Source organism: Patagioenas fasciata, chromosome 25 (assembly GCF_037038585.1).
Source record: "Patagioenas fasciata isolate bPatFas1 chromosome 25, bPatFas1.hap1, whole genome shotgun sequence".
NCBI classification, from domain to species: domain Eukaryota; kingdom Metazoa; phylum Chordata; class Aves; order Columbiformes; family Columbidae; genus Patagioenas; species Patagioenas fasciata.
Window position 1 is genome coordinate 4,140,400 of NC_092544.1, and position 13,079 is coordinate 4,153,478.

At 61.8% G+C, this 13,079-nt stretch overlaps 2 protein-coding genes across 4 annotated transcripts; one reads left to right on the forward strand and one right to left on the reverse strand.

Annotated features, from left to right (window-relative positions):
• Nucleotides 1-13: 13 nt before the first annotated feature.
• LYPLA2 (lysophospholipase 2) lies at nt 14-8,900 on the forward strand. 2 transcript variants are annotated; one of them, XM_065857090.2, is made up of 10 exons: nt 14-109; nt 2,169-2,274; nt 3,318-3,349; nt 3,905-3,970; nt 4,482-4,529; nt 4,720-4,790; nt 5,053-5,126; nt 5,316-5,417; nt 6,437-6,613; nt 6,726-8,900. In XM_065857090.2, the coding sequence occupies exons 2-10, from the start codon at nt 2,197-2,199 to the stop codon at nt 6,774-6,776; spliced, it is 699 nt and encodes a 232-aa protein (XP_065713162.1). In that variant the 5' UTR covers nt 14-109; nt 2,169-2,196; the 3' UTR covers nt 6,777-8,900. The 2 variants fall into 2 exon arrangements, with proteins under 2 accessions (XP_065713162.1, XP_071655011.1); XM_071798910.1 differs by lacking the exons at nt 14-109; nt 3,318-3,349 and having other exon boundaries at nt 2,226-2,274.
• A 339-nt stretch (nt 8,901-9,239) lies between these two features.
• On the reverse strand, nt 9,240-12,999 carry GALE (UDP-galactose-4-epimerase). 2 transcript variants are annotated; one of them, XM_065857189.2, is made up of 12 exons: nt 12,881-12,999; nt 12,081-12,121; nt 11,487-11,613; nt 11,269-11,384; nt 10,896-11,009; nt 10,594-10,770; nt 10,359-10,472; nt 10,198-10,264; nt 10,006-10,091; nt 9,792-9,869; nt 9,521-9,635; nt 9,240-9,432 (listed from the first exon to the last, which is right to left on the reverse strand). In XM_065857189.2, exons 1-12 carry the CDS (start codon nt 12,996-12,998, stop codon nt 9,377-9,379), a joined length of 1,209 nt encoding a protein of 402 aa, XP_065713261.2. In that variant the 5' UTR covers nt 12,999; the 3' UTR covers nt 9,240-9,376. The 2 variants fall into 2 exon arrangements, with proteins under 2 accessions (XP_065713261.2, XP_065713260.1); XM_065857188.1 differs by lacking the exon at nt 12,081-12,121 and having other exon boundaries at nt 12,881-12,988.
• Between the last annotated feature and the right edge of the window lie 80 nt (nt 13,000-13,079).

Consider the following 13,079-nt stretch of genomic DNA (forward strand, 5'->3'; position numbering starts at 1 on the left):
GCGCGTCACTTCCGCCGCGCTGCCCCAGCCGCGACCCGGTGGGCGGAAGTTCCGGTGGGAGCGCGTCGGGGGAGCCGGGAGGAGAGCGCGCGCCGGGCCCGCGGGAGAGGTGCGGGGAGCGGGGGGAAAGGGGGGAGCGGGACGTACCACCGGGGCACGGCGGGGGGGGAGCCCCGAGGTGAACCGGGGCGGGGGGGGCTCCCGGTGCCGCGGGGATGGGGGATGCGGCGGGAGAACGGGGCGGGCTGAGGGGCCCGTTCCCCGCGGCGCTTAACGGGGATGGGGGAGGGCGGTAGATCCGGCTGGTGCAGCTGCGTGCCGGGCTCGGGGGGCTCCGAGTCCCCCCCTTCCCGCTCCGCCGCGGTTGTGGCACCGAGGGCGGGTCCCGGCGCTGCGCGGCCTCGTGCTCGGGGCGGCGGGAGCGCGCGCAGGCGGGACCGGGGCCGCAGGGGCCCCCCGAACCCCGGAAAAAACCCAAAAAAGCCGCATTCCCACCGAAAACGGCCGTGCCGGGAGTGCATCTGCTTCCCGCGGGGGTTCCTCCCGCCTCCTGCTGCCGCTCCCCACCCCCCGCCGCTTCGGGCCTACGGGAGAGGCCGGAACACGTTAATTAACACCAATTAACCACGCGCTCCCGCCCTGACGAAGGCGGCGGTCGCGGGGGCGGGTGTGGGGTGCCCCGGCTCCAAAACAGTTCCAATTGGACCCAAATCCGCTTATTTTATTATTGTTTTCTTTTTTACAAATGAGGGTTTTGTGCAAGCACAGACCCCCGGGGGTCCCGGTCCGTCCCTCCCTCCCAGGGGGTCCCGTCCGTCTCTCCCTGGGGGTCCTGGTCTGTCCCTCCCCGGGGGTCCCATCCATCCCTCCGCGAGGGTCCCGTCCATCTCTCCCTGGTGTGTTCAGCCTCTCAGGTGCCTCTTCTTGTGCCCGTGGATCCTTTCAACACCCCTAGAACGGGGCAGTAACACCCCCAAGAAATCCGGGGTGTCCTGAGCAGTGACCCCCGTGTGCTCCGTGCAGCCCTGACCCCCAACCCTATAATTTTCCTGAATTTCTGTGAACCAGGCAGAGCCACCAGCGCGTCTCAGCCTCTTCCATTTGGCAGCCGCTGTTATTTACGGCTCCTCCCGCCGGGGTTTGGCAGGTGCCGCGTTTCCCGGCCGCCTGTTTTGACCCCGAGTACTCACCGGCACGTGGGCCGCGCGGCTTGGCCAGACCCGAGGAGCTTGTTGTTCCCGGTGTTTGTATTTTCGAGTCAGGAAGCGGCTGGGGAAACGAGTCGGGCAGGTCGTGGTAGAGGAGGCGGCTGTTTGTGCCAGGTGAGGCTGTTTGCTGGGGTACCGGGAGCTCTTTGGGGGTTCAGGTGCTGCAAACCGCGCTGGGGATGGTGCTCATAGGATCATTTAGGTTGGAAAAGACCCTCAGGATCACTGAGTCCAGCCATAACCTAACCCTGGCGCTAACCCGCATCCCTAAGCTCGCTGTGAGATGCGAAGCTTCGAGCGGACGAGGGGGGCTGATCTTGCTCCTGGCAGCAGGCGGGATATGATGGAAACGTGCTCTGGTCTCATTAGACCCAGCTGGTTAAGCGGGGCTTAAGGCCTCTGTGTGAGGAGCGGGAGTTTTAGCGATTTGCGCCAGGCTGGGAACAAACGCCATCGACTGTCCCATCGGGAGGTGCTGCCATGGGGGGGTCATCATGACAGCGATGGCCTCGCTGGGGGACACCAGCTCCGTGCGGCTTCCAGTTTATCCCCACGCAGCCCCATAAAAGCGGGCTGGCCCGTTTATTAGTGCCATAATATTTATTAGCACCATAAAGCCCGTGCTGTTTCCTGCGTCCCCGCGGAGCAGGGACTGAGGGGACGCCGGGGCTCCGCGTCGCCCTCTGCCCACGTTGTCACCGGCACAGAAACAACTCGGGCGCCGAGGTGGAACAGAAACAGCAATTTTAACGCTTGGAGCACCCCACACGTGCATCCCCGCTCTGGTGCTGCGGCGTGAAGAGCGTTTTCAGCTTCCCGGCTGTCCCAAGGGCTTCAACATCAAAGTCTTCACCTGCTCTTTAATTTTCCCCCAAACAGCCGGTCCTTCTGGAGCAAAGAGTTGCCAGGGTGGCAGACGGGAGTATTTTCCTGCCTTACCTTTGTCCGTCTGTCCTGCAGGTGCCAGTGTCTGAGTCCCTCTCGGTGTATGTGTGGTAACAACATGTCTGTCCCCCTCCTCGCTGACGCAGTGACGGTCTCAGGGGCAGAGCGGGAGACCGCGGCGGTAAGAACCGGACCCCCCTGCTTCTCCGCTTTCTGCAGATCGGGGCTCGGGGGGGACCGTGAGCTGATCCCGAAGCCCCTTGTGTGTCTTGGGGCATCAACGGGGATGTGGGACCAGCGGGTTCTTGTCTTGCAGGGGGAAAGGAGCTGTCCTTTGGGCTGGGGTTGTTCCTGGTGCGTGGCACAGCCTCATGGTTGGGCTTGACCTGCTGGGAGGTTGTTGGGAGTTGGATCTGATTTGCCTATTTAAGGTTTTAAAAGAAAATCGTTCAAAGGAAGCGCTCTCCCCTTCGCTGGGGCCCCACAGGCTGCGTTTGGGGGCTGCTCGGGGCTGAGATGCAAAGCCTGTAGTGGAGGGTTTGCGGGTCCTCGGGGTGGGTTTGCGGGTCCTCGGGGTGGGTTTGCGGGTCCTCGGGGTGCGTTTGTGAGTCCTCGGGGTGCGTTTGTGAGTCCTCGGGGTGCGTTTGTGAGTCCTTGGGTTGGGTTTGTGAGTCCTTGGGGTGCGTTTGTGAGTCCTCAGGATGGGTTTGTGAGTCCTCGGGGTGGGTTTGCGAGTCCTCAGGTTGAGTTTTTGAGTCTTAGGGGTGGGTTTGTGAGTCCTTAGGATGGATTTGTGGGTCCCCGGGGTGGGTTTGTGAGTTCTCGAGTTGCGTTTGTGTGTTCTCGGAATGGGGTTTTGGAGTCCTCGCGTTGGTTTTTTGAGTCCTGGGTGCGCTCAGCTCTGCACGGTGCAGTGCAGCCCAGCATGGACACTCCATCCCCCCTGGTCTCTGCTCCCCGGAGCGGCTGCAGGGCCGGTGACACCCCCAAAGTGGCCCTGATGACAGCAGGTTCTGTGTCACGGTGACGAGCCCGTTCCACCCATCCCTCACACTCAGAGCTGCAGAGACCCATCATTAGCACCGGCTCATTCCCCCCTGTTAGCGTCTCTCGTTAGTGACTAATTGGCGTTTCCCGCTTCCCTGCCCGCCCAGCCCCGCCGCCCTCCCCGGACAGCAGCTGGCGCACCACCTAATTCCTTTGTTTTTCTGCTTAATTTAACAGGTCATTTTTTTACATGGCCTTGGAGACACGGGGTGAGTGTTCCTGGCGCTGGCCGTGACGCCTGGTTTGCTGCTCTCCCGGGGCTTGTCAGGGGCTTTGAGCTGGGTCTGAGAGCCGATCCTCGCTGGGAACCGCCAGCCAGCGGCTGCCTGCGCTTCAGCTTGAATATTTATGGTCCCAGCAGCCCCCCGCCTCCTGCGGGTTTGATTTTCTGCTTCCTTCAAGGCAGGCAGATAAGCACTGCGGATTTTCCAGCCCTTGGGAGGGCTGGGAAGTTGGGTTGTGTCTACGTGAGAGCATCTCTAACCTGCCTTAGAGGAGTGTCCGTCCTCCCTCGCTGACCGCAGCTCCTCCGGTTCCAGCTGCGGGGCTTTGTGCACTGGGGTTGTGTCTGCTGCTGCAGATCTGCACCAGGCATTCCCATTGGGATTCAGGCTGCCAGAATGGGCAGGACCTGGGAAAATAACATCAGGGCATGGGATGGCAGCCTTGGAGAAAAGCTTTTCCGTGGGGGAAATCGCCTCATCTTTGCCAGCGTCCTCCAAAATGCTACAGCAGCCCTTGAGCTCCCTGTTCTCTCTCCCCAGGCACAGCTGGGCTGACGCTCTCTCCTCCATCCGCCTCCCTTATGTGAAATACATCTGTCCTCACGCGTAAGTGCTGTCCTGGCTTTGGGGGGTCTGGGTGGGCTGTGGCGCTGCTGCCCAGGCTGCAGTGACAGCTGAAAGCTCTGGAGCTCCTTCTCCGTCCCCTGGTCAGGCAGGAGGGGGCTCAGCAGCAAGGGGAGGAATCACTCCCTGGTGTCCATAGCAGGGGGGCACTCACCGGGCTGGGGTTGCTCTGCCACTGCGGTGTCCCCGGCAGCAGGGACTCTGTGCCCGCTGTCCCCTCTCCGCTGCTCCAACGGCATCTCCCGGCTCAGCAGCAGCAGCAGAGGGACGCGGGTGCTCTGCTCCCCAGACGAGCTGCTTGGCAACGCCTGGGAGCCACTGGGATCCACTCGGGGCTCCCGGGTGATCCCTGGGTCACCATGTAGCCCCCAGGCTGGGGCTGGTGGCACTGATGCACTGCTGTCCCTCAGGAGGGACGGTCACCTCGCTCCCCTCAGCTCGCATTTTCCACTCGTGCGCTTGAATTAAAACACCCAAACTGTTTTCTCCGCAGGCCCCGAATCCCGGTGACACTCAACATGAAGATGGTTATGCCCTCATGGTCAGTGCTTTGGGCAGCAGGGCTGGGGGCGGGGATCCTCTGAGGGTATTTTGGGGAGTGGGAGGGGTGTGGGGGCTGAAAAGCCAAAATCCGCTGCCCTGCGGGAGTCGGGGCAGAGCACACGCTGCTCCCACCTCCCACGGCCGGGGTGATGGGGGAGTGTTGGGGCTCAACCCGCGTCTTCTCCCAGGTTTGATCTGATGGGGTTGACTCCAGACGCACCCGAGGATGAAGCTGGGATCAAGAAAGCCGCAGAAAACAGTAAGAAGCTTTGGGGAGGGGGAAGCGCCGAGCCCCTGGGTGCTTCTCCCTCATTGGGATGGGGGCAGATGTTCCACCTCTCCCTCCTTCCTGCTCGCCTGTGATCCCACCCACCTTCTCCCGGGCTGGATATGAGTATGTTTGGTCCCTAGGACCTCTCCCTGACCAGCCAAGTGTCCTGTGCATGCACTCAGCCCTCACATGCTGCTCTTCAGCCCCCCACGCCTTTTCACTGACCCGTTTCTCTGTCTTCTCCTTCCAGTTAAAGCGATTATCGAGCATGAGATGAAGAACGGGATCCCACCCAACCGCATCATCCTGGGGGGCTTCTCACAGGTGAGCTGAACTGCGAGGGCTGAGCATTAGGTTCCCTCTTCCCCTTCCAAAAATGCCCCTCAAAGGGAGTGTCTGTGGCCAGGACACTGGTGGGTGCTCGGTATCCTGGCTGGGTGCTGAGTGTCCCGGGTGGGTCCCGGGGTTGCAGATCCCCCTGCAGCACTAACGAACTTTTCTAATGTGCGGCAGGGCGGTGCCTTGTCGCTGTACACGGCTCTCACGTGCCAGCACCAGCTGGCCGGCATCGTGGCGCTCAGCTGCTGGCTCCCGCTGCACAAAGCCTTCCCGCAGGTACTTGTGCTGCTGCCACCACCGCGTGTGTCCCTGGGGAGGGTTGGGGCGGGGGGGGAAGTTTTCCATCTGGAGTCGCTGCGGTGTGAACACGGGGCTGCTGGATGAGGTGTCTGTGATGGGGGTTTCATCCTGTGGTCCTGGGGCAGGGGAGGGCACAGAGATTGGGCCTCTGTCTGGTGTGGGCATCCATGAGCTGATCGGCTCCATAAGCACCTGGTGGCAGCTGGGTCCTGGTGGGAGGAGGCGTTTGGTGGTCGGGCAGCAGATGTGGTGTCAGTGAGGCAGCACTGGGCCCTTGTGGCCAGGAAGGCCAATGGTACCTGGGGTGGGTTAGAAGGGGGTGGTCAGTAGGTCAGAGAGGTTCTCCTGCCCCTCTGCTCTGCCCTGGGGAGACCACACCTGGAATATTGTGTCCAGTTGTGGCCCCTCAGCTCCAGAAGGACAGGGAACTGCTGGAGAGAGTCCAGCGCAGCCACCAAGATGCTGAAGGGAGTGGAGCATCTCCCGTGTGAGGAAAGGCTGAGGGAGCTGGGGCTCTGGAGCTGGAGAAGAGGAGACTGAGGGGGGACTCATTAATGTTTACAGATATATAAAGGGTGAGTGTCAGGAGGATGGAGCCAGGCTCTTCTCGGTGACAACCAGTGACAGGACAAGGGGCAATGGATGCAAACTGGAACACAGGAGGTTCCACTTAAATTGGAGAAGAAACTTGTTGGGGATGAGGGTGGCAGAGCCTGGCCCAGGCTGCCCAGGGAGGTTGTGGAGTCTCCTTCTCTGCAGACATTCAAACCCGCCTGGACACCTTCCTGTGGAACCTCAGCTGGGTGTTCCTGCTCCATGGGGGGATTGCACTGGATGAGCTTTCCAGGTCCCTTCCAACCCCTGACATTCTGGGATTCATTAGGTCTGCCACGTCCCTCTCAAGGTGGCGACCTGCCCTGTGATGTGTGTGGGGACACAGGTAAAGCACCTGCCCCTCTCCTGGGCACCCCTGAGCATTTCTTTCCTTGCCACAGGCGGCAAATAACGGCGTGAACAAGGACATCGCCATCCTGCAGTGCCATGGGGAGATGGATCCCATGATCCCCGTCCGCTTCGGGGCCCTCACTGCAGAGAAGCTGAAATCTGTCGTCACCCCCACCAAGGTCCAGTTCAAAACCTATCCCGGCGTGATGCACAGTTCCTGCCCTCAGGTCAGTGAGTTTGTTGCCCCAGTTCACTCTGGGGAGGCTGGGTGTCCCCACGCCTGGGACAAGGGACAGCCCTTGAGGAGCCCCCGGGGTGACGGCTCTGTCCTCCCGGCAGGAGATGATGGCGGTGAAGGAATTCATTGAGAAGCTGTTGCCCCGGATCTAAGCGGAGCCCAATCGAGACTGTCACAGGGAAGGACACCGAGGTCGCAGGCGCCGATCTGTCCCCTGTGACCCGTCCGCTGCAAACGGAAGCCATGGCCACCCCACCACACCTCCCGCCGCTCCCCATCTCCTCACACTGTGTCCTCCCCGGCCGGGGGTGCCCCATGTCCCCTCGCTGCTCCCGGAGCTGAGATTGGAGCTAAGGCGAGTCTTGGCGTGGCCTTTTCTCTCCTCCTCTTGCTCCAAGTGGTTTCTGTGGGTGTCACCAACCCCTCGGCTCCCGGTCGGGCATGGGCGAGGCTTTTTGTTGGGTTTGGGTTTCTTTTTGTAACAGTATTAGTGGTGGGAGGTTCCCCCCGTGCGGCGGGGTGGGCGCAGGGCTGGGGCTCCCCCTGCTCCTCAGCCCCTTCTCCCCGTGGCTGCTCTCGGCCTCCGCTCAGGCGACTCTCGGGTTTTCCATCGGAACTCGGGAACCCGGGACTCTCCTGCGGACGCCCCCAGGCCCAGCCCAAGGCCGCCCCATCGCCGGGGGCGGCAGAACCGCATCCGCGCAGCCTCTGCACCCCCTCGCACGGGGCCACGGCCCCTGCCCTGTCACACACGCACACTCCCCGGCGGGCTCAGCCCTCCTCGCGATAATCGCCTCCTTCCTCATCCTCCTCCTGTTGCTTTTACAATCTCCCCCTCAGCCCGGTGAGGGGTCCCCAAGGTTCTCCTTGCACCCTGAGCCCCAAAGCGCTGCCGTTTACAGCCGCTGTCCGAACGGTTTGGCCACGGAGCCCACCTGGCACTGGCCCGGTCCTTAACGTCTCTCTGGCTGCTACTTCTCCTTCCCTTGGCGCTCGGGCTGGCACGGGGAGGGAGAGGAGAGGCGAGGAGAGCCCCCCAGCCCAGGGACGGCTCCGGTGCAGCTGGAGGAAGCAGCTTTGCTCCCAGCCATCATCTCACCAGCACCGAACGCCCAGGTGCCACCGTGCCCCATCTCGGGGGGCTCTCCATGCCCCCCAGGGCGAGGGCTGCGGGCTCTTGGCATTTCCACAAACAATCACAGGTTTCCCCGGCAGCTTTTCCCTGCCTGGCTGGGGGCTGTGCCCAAGGTTTGTCCTCTCCCATCCCCGCCAGCAGAGCAGCTCCCCGGGCGCAGGGCCCTGAATGTCCCCTCCGTGGGTGGGCTCCTGGCCATCCCCGTCCCCTCACACAGGGCCGAGGGCACTTGCTGTTGAGCAGCGTTGCCCGTCTCCTCACCTCTCGGCCACGGGCTGAGCCCGCTGCCCCTCTGGGCCCCTCGGGGCTGGAGCTGTAAGTGTCTTTTAAAAAAGAAAACACCACAAAACCCTCTTGGTCCATGGGCTGTCGCTCCCTCCTGCACACTCCGGCTCTGGGTCCATGCCCGGCCGGCCCTCGCCCCATGGAGCCTCAGCTCGGTGGCCCGTGGGACTGGGGCTGGCACCACCCTGGGGTGTTTTTCGGGCTGTTTTGTGGGGCTTGTCACAGGCAGCCCTGCTCCAGCCCTGCCCTGGGATGCGCAAAGCAATAACCCGCTCTCCGGAGAGTCGGATCTGTCAGACCCATCCTTCGGTTGGTTTGGGTTGGTTGGGGTGTTTAGTTTTTTTCCCCTCCCCTTAGGAAGTCTTAAACCAGCGGAGCTGCTGCTGCTGGTGGCAGGGGGAGCGCGGCTCTTCCCCTTGGGCTTCAGTCCTGCTGTTTCTTCTCCTTTGTCTGTTTTCAAGCTGCTGTGTCCTCCCCTCCGGCGGGCGGGACGCACGGGGGGGCTGGCTGGGACGGGGACGCAGCTCCTGGCGGGTTACCTGAGGGCTGGCGGACGGACAGACCGACCTCTTTGACTGTGAACTGGAACTGGGGGGCCGGTGGGGGCCCAGGACTCGTGGCCGTCCTCGGGCACCGGCCCCTCGGCAGAGCATTCCTGAGCAGGGGCCAGGCCGAGGACCCAGGAGGGTGAACGGCTTCTTTCCATTCCTCAATACAGCTTTTTTTTTCCTCCTTTCTTTTTCTTCTTTTTCTTTCTCTCTCTTTTGTCTTCCTTGTAAATGTTTGGGGTTTTTTTGTGTGTGTGTGTTCCACAGAGTCAGAAACAAGGTTAAATAAATGATAAACCTCTCCCAGAGCTGAGCTGGCATCATTCGCAGCCGGGCAGGACGAGGGGCGGAGGGAGCGGGTGAGCGCGAGGCCCCCAGCTGCCATTTCCGAGGGGATGCAGAACAGACCTGCCGCTTAGAAAATAAGAAAGTTTATTTAAAAAGAAAACAACAGCTCAATTCATAATTTAGTAGCATAAGTCATTAATCCAGCTGCCAGCCAACCAGGCTGACTGCGTCATCGCTGCCTCCCGAAGGCGTTAGAGCTGCTGGTAATAAATAGGAGCAGTGTGTGACAGTGGAGCCGGCGCCTGAGCAGCCTTTGGCAACGTGGCCACGGAAGCAGCTGCCACAGGCAACGTGGAAGCAAAACCAGGTGCCAGCCACATCTATGGGCAGCGGGGGCTGCTGCAGCCTGGCAGGGGCTCCTCCAGCATGTGGGAGATAGAACTTGGCCCCTAAAACCACACTGGTCGTCAAGGGAAAAGGTGTGGGGGGAGCCAGCTCAGTTCTTGCTGAAGCCTGTGGGATTCTGCAGCTGCCATCGCCACAGATCCTCACCTGCAACAGGGAGAGAGCAGCAGTGAGGGGTGGGACAGGAGAGGGACAGCGGGTGGCACACGGCGTGCTGGGGAGGGGGGACACTCACACATCTTGTCCAGGCCGAAGGCAGCTTTCCAGCCCAGCTCGCGCTGGGCCAGCGCTGGGTCAGCATAGCAGGACGCCACGTCCCCCTCCCGCCGGCCCGTGATCTTGTACTTGATCTGCAGGGAACACACAATGTGGGGGCTGGGGGTCGGCAGAGGGGACTCAGCCAAGGCCCCTGCCATGGGCACAAGGGCTGCTGTGACAGTGACAGCTTGGGGTGGCTGGTGGGAGCAGCTGGCTCTATGCCTGTGGTGCTGTGAGTCAGACCTTACCTCCCTCCCTGAGGCTTTCTCCATGGCCTGGACCATCTGCAGGACGGAGTAGCCACTGCCTGTGCCCAGATTGTAGATCTGGGAGGAGGAGAAGGGATGTGGGTTGGCTGCTCTTGCGAGGGGAGAAGGGCCAGACCCCCCTCTTTAGATCCCTGGGGGCCGGGAGAGCCTGGCCCAGGCCCAGCTGCACCCCAGACAACGGCCCTCTCGGTACCTTGCAGCCGCAGTTCTCCTTGAGCTTCTTCAAAGCAGCAATATGGCCCTTGGCCAGATCCACGACGTGGATGTAATCCCTGACGCCTGCAAGGACACAGAGGGTGAGCACAAATCCCTCCCGCAGGGCTGGGGACTGCGATGGCTGCCCTGCGTGAGGAGGTGTCCCTGCTCCCCCCATTCCATGACACACCTGTTCCATCGTCTGTCTTGTAGTCATTCCCGAACACGCTCAGGAATTCCCGGCGTCCCACAGCCACCTGCAGAGGGACCAGCAGTGAGAACCCCCTCAGCCTGTGCCCCCCACAGACACTGCGAGCCCAGGGGTCCCTGAAGGCCACAGCGGGGCCGTACCTGCGCCACGTAGGGCATGAGGTTGTTTGGGATCCCCTGAGGATCTTCTCCGATCATGCCTGACTCATGGGCACCAATCGGGTTGAAATAGCGCAGGAGGACAGCGTTCCAGTCCTGGGGAGACACAAAAACGCGGCTGCATGGGGACGATGCAGCGCTGCGAGCTCACCCCAACATGCTCTGGTGTGTATAGACCTCAGTTCCCAGCTCTGCACGCCTTCGGGCAGCTCCTCACCTTCTCTGCTCTGCACAGATCGCGAATCATTTCCTCGATGAAGTACTTGGATTTGCCATAGGGGTTGGTGCAGCCTCCAACCGGGTGGTTCTCATCCAGGGGCAGGTACTTGGGGTCTCCGTAGACGGTGGCAGAGCTGCTGAACACGATGTTCCTCACGCCGTGGGCTTTCATGGTCTGGGGAGCAGGGACCAGCTGCCGCTGAGCCAGCGAGCTCCACACCATCCAGCTCAGCCCCCATGAGCAGGATCACACCCAGAGCTGTCCCCCAGCACCACACGCTGCGTCCCGGCTCCGCTCACCTCCAGCAGCCGGATGGTCCCGGTGAGGTTCACCCTGTAGTACTCCAGCGGCTTCTGCACAGACTCCCCCACAGCCTTCAGCCCCGCCAGGTGTATCACGGCTGAGAAATGGTGCTGCAGAGGGGGAGAGAGCTTGGTGTCAGTGCTGCAGCAACTGGAGATAGAATTTCCAGGCAAGAAACCAGCCAGAAATTTCCCCAGGAGTTTCATTCAGCTCAGACCACACAGTCTCCATTGTTCAGAGGAACATTTGCTGATCACAGAATTTCCTCAGCACTGTCCTCCCCAGGCCAGATCTCCCGACTTCCACCCCCAGCACAAAGCCCTCAGAGACCCTGAGCCCTCCCTGGGGCACTGCAGCTCCTGCTCTCACCTTACTGAAGAGCTCCTGCAGCGCTGCCCCGTCGGTGATATCCAGCTCCTGGAAGAGGACGGGCTGGCACACGATCTGCTGCACACGCCGGAGGCTCTCGGGGAGCGCGTCTGCCCCTGGGGACAGGGAAGGGATGAGGCGCTGGGATAGCTGGAGGTCCCAGTACAGGTTGAGAGGGGCCAAGCCCCTTGTGTGGGAAAGGATGAAAGCTCTTGTACCTCGGATGGCATTGTGGAAGTTGTCTATGACCACAGGAACGTAGCCAGCCTCCACCAGCTCCAGCACGCAGTGACTGCCGATGTAGCCAGCGCCGCCGGTCACCAGGATCTTCTCTGCCATGGTTTCCTGCGGGAGGAAAGGCCCTTGAGCGCTAGATCCGGGGAGGAAGGGGCTGGGCAGGCTGTGGCACACCCTGCGACGTGGGTCACACCTCCGGGACAGGGAGGGTTTATCTGACACTTGTCACACACCAGGAAAAAACCCTTCTGCTCTTCCTGCTAAATGAGATCCTGGTGTCACCCATATCCTGCAGCACAAACCCCTCAGGCTGATTCACCCCTAAGCACAAAGGCAAGGATTCACCAAACAGTATGAACTTGTGCGGTCTCCTCAGGGACATCAGCTCTAACATTTTCCCCCATTCCCCATTTTCCCTCCTGCTCTGAAATCCCCTTTCCACATCAGCCCCAGCGCTCCCTCCAGCCCCAGCCCTGGCCCTGTTCCTCCCCGGCTTCCCACAAAGGTGGCACCAGATTGCTGCAGCCCACAGGGACATTTGCCGACACACACAAAGTGGAAACAAGGAAAATAACCTGCAAGAAAGCGCCTGTCTCTGGGAAACGAGCAGCAGCTCCTGTCCAGTAGGAAGGAGGGAGAATTCACTTTATTATGAAGGCATGTGGAGGAGGCATGGGGGAATTTTCCTCCCTGGGTGACTTCAGTCACTCCCAGAGCTGCGCCTCAGGTTGAAAACCAAACTAAGCCCCCTAAACTGCCCTGTGTCTGCTGTGGCAGCCAGCGGAGGCACCTCCAGTGGAGGCCAGAGCAGGTGAGGGCTGGAAAGGCAAAATAACGCAGCTTTTAGCCCGGCAGGGGAGCAGGACAGGGGCCCCTGGGATAGGGTGTGGATGTGGGACAAGGTGTGGATGTGGGACAAGGTGTGGATGTGGGACAAGGTGTGGATGTGGGACAAGGTGTGGATGTGGGACAGCAGCACCTGTCAGTGCGGGGCTGCAGCTCCTGCAGGGCTGGGGTGTCCGTGGGGCTGGGCCGGGGTCTCCCGAGGGACTGCGGACTGCCCGGGGCTGGGGTTGGGTCCAGGGTGAACGTGAGGGGTTGGAACCGGGTCCCTGTGGGGCTGGGGGTGCCCTGAGGGGCTCAGTTTATCTCCGGGGTCTGGAGATACCTCAGGGTCTGGATTTACCTCAGAGTCTGGATGTACCTCAGGGGTCTGGATGTACCTCAGAGTCTGGAGATACCTCGGGTCTGGATTTACCTCAGGGGCCCGGCCGGGCCATGGGAGCTCCCAGCTAACGGCGAGCCCAGCAGCGCGTCCCCCGTCTCGCAACCCACCCTCGAGCCCGGCTCACCCCGCTCCTCCCCGGCCGCTCACCCGCCGCTCCGCTCCGCTCGCGCCGCCGCACCCGCTCTGCTCCCGCGCCGGGTGCGGCCCCTTTAAGGCCCGGCCGCGCTCCCCGCCCCCGCCGCTGCCACGCGCCCCGCTGTCCCATGGAAACGTGTCACCGCCGCTCCCTACGGCGCGGCAGCGGGGACAAAAAGCCAGCGAACGCGCATGCGCGACCTGAGTGACC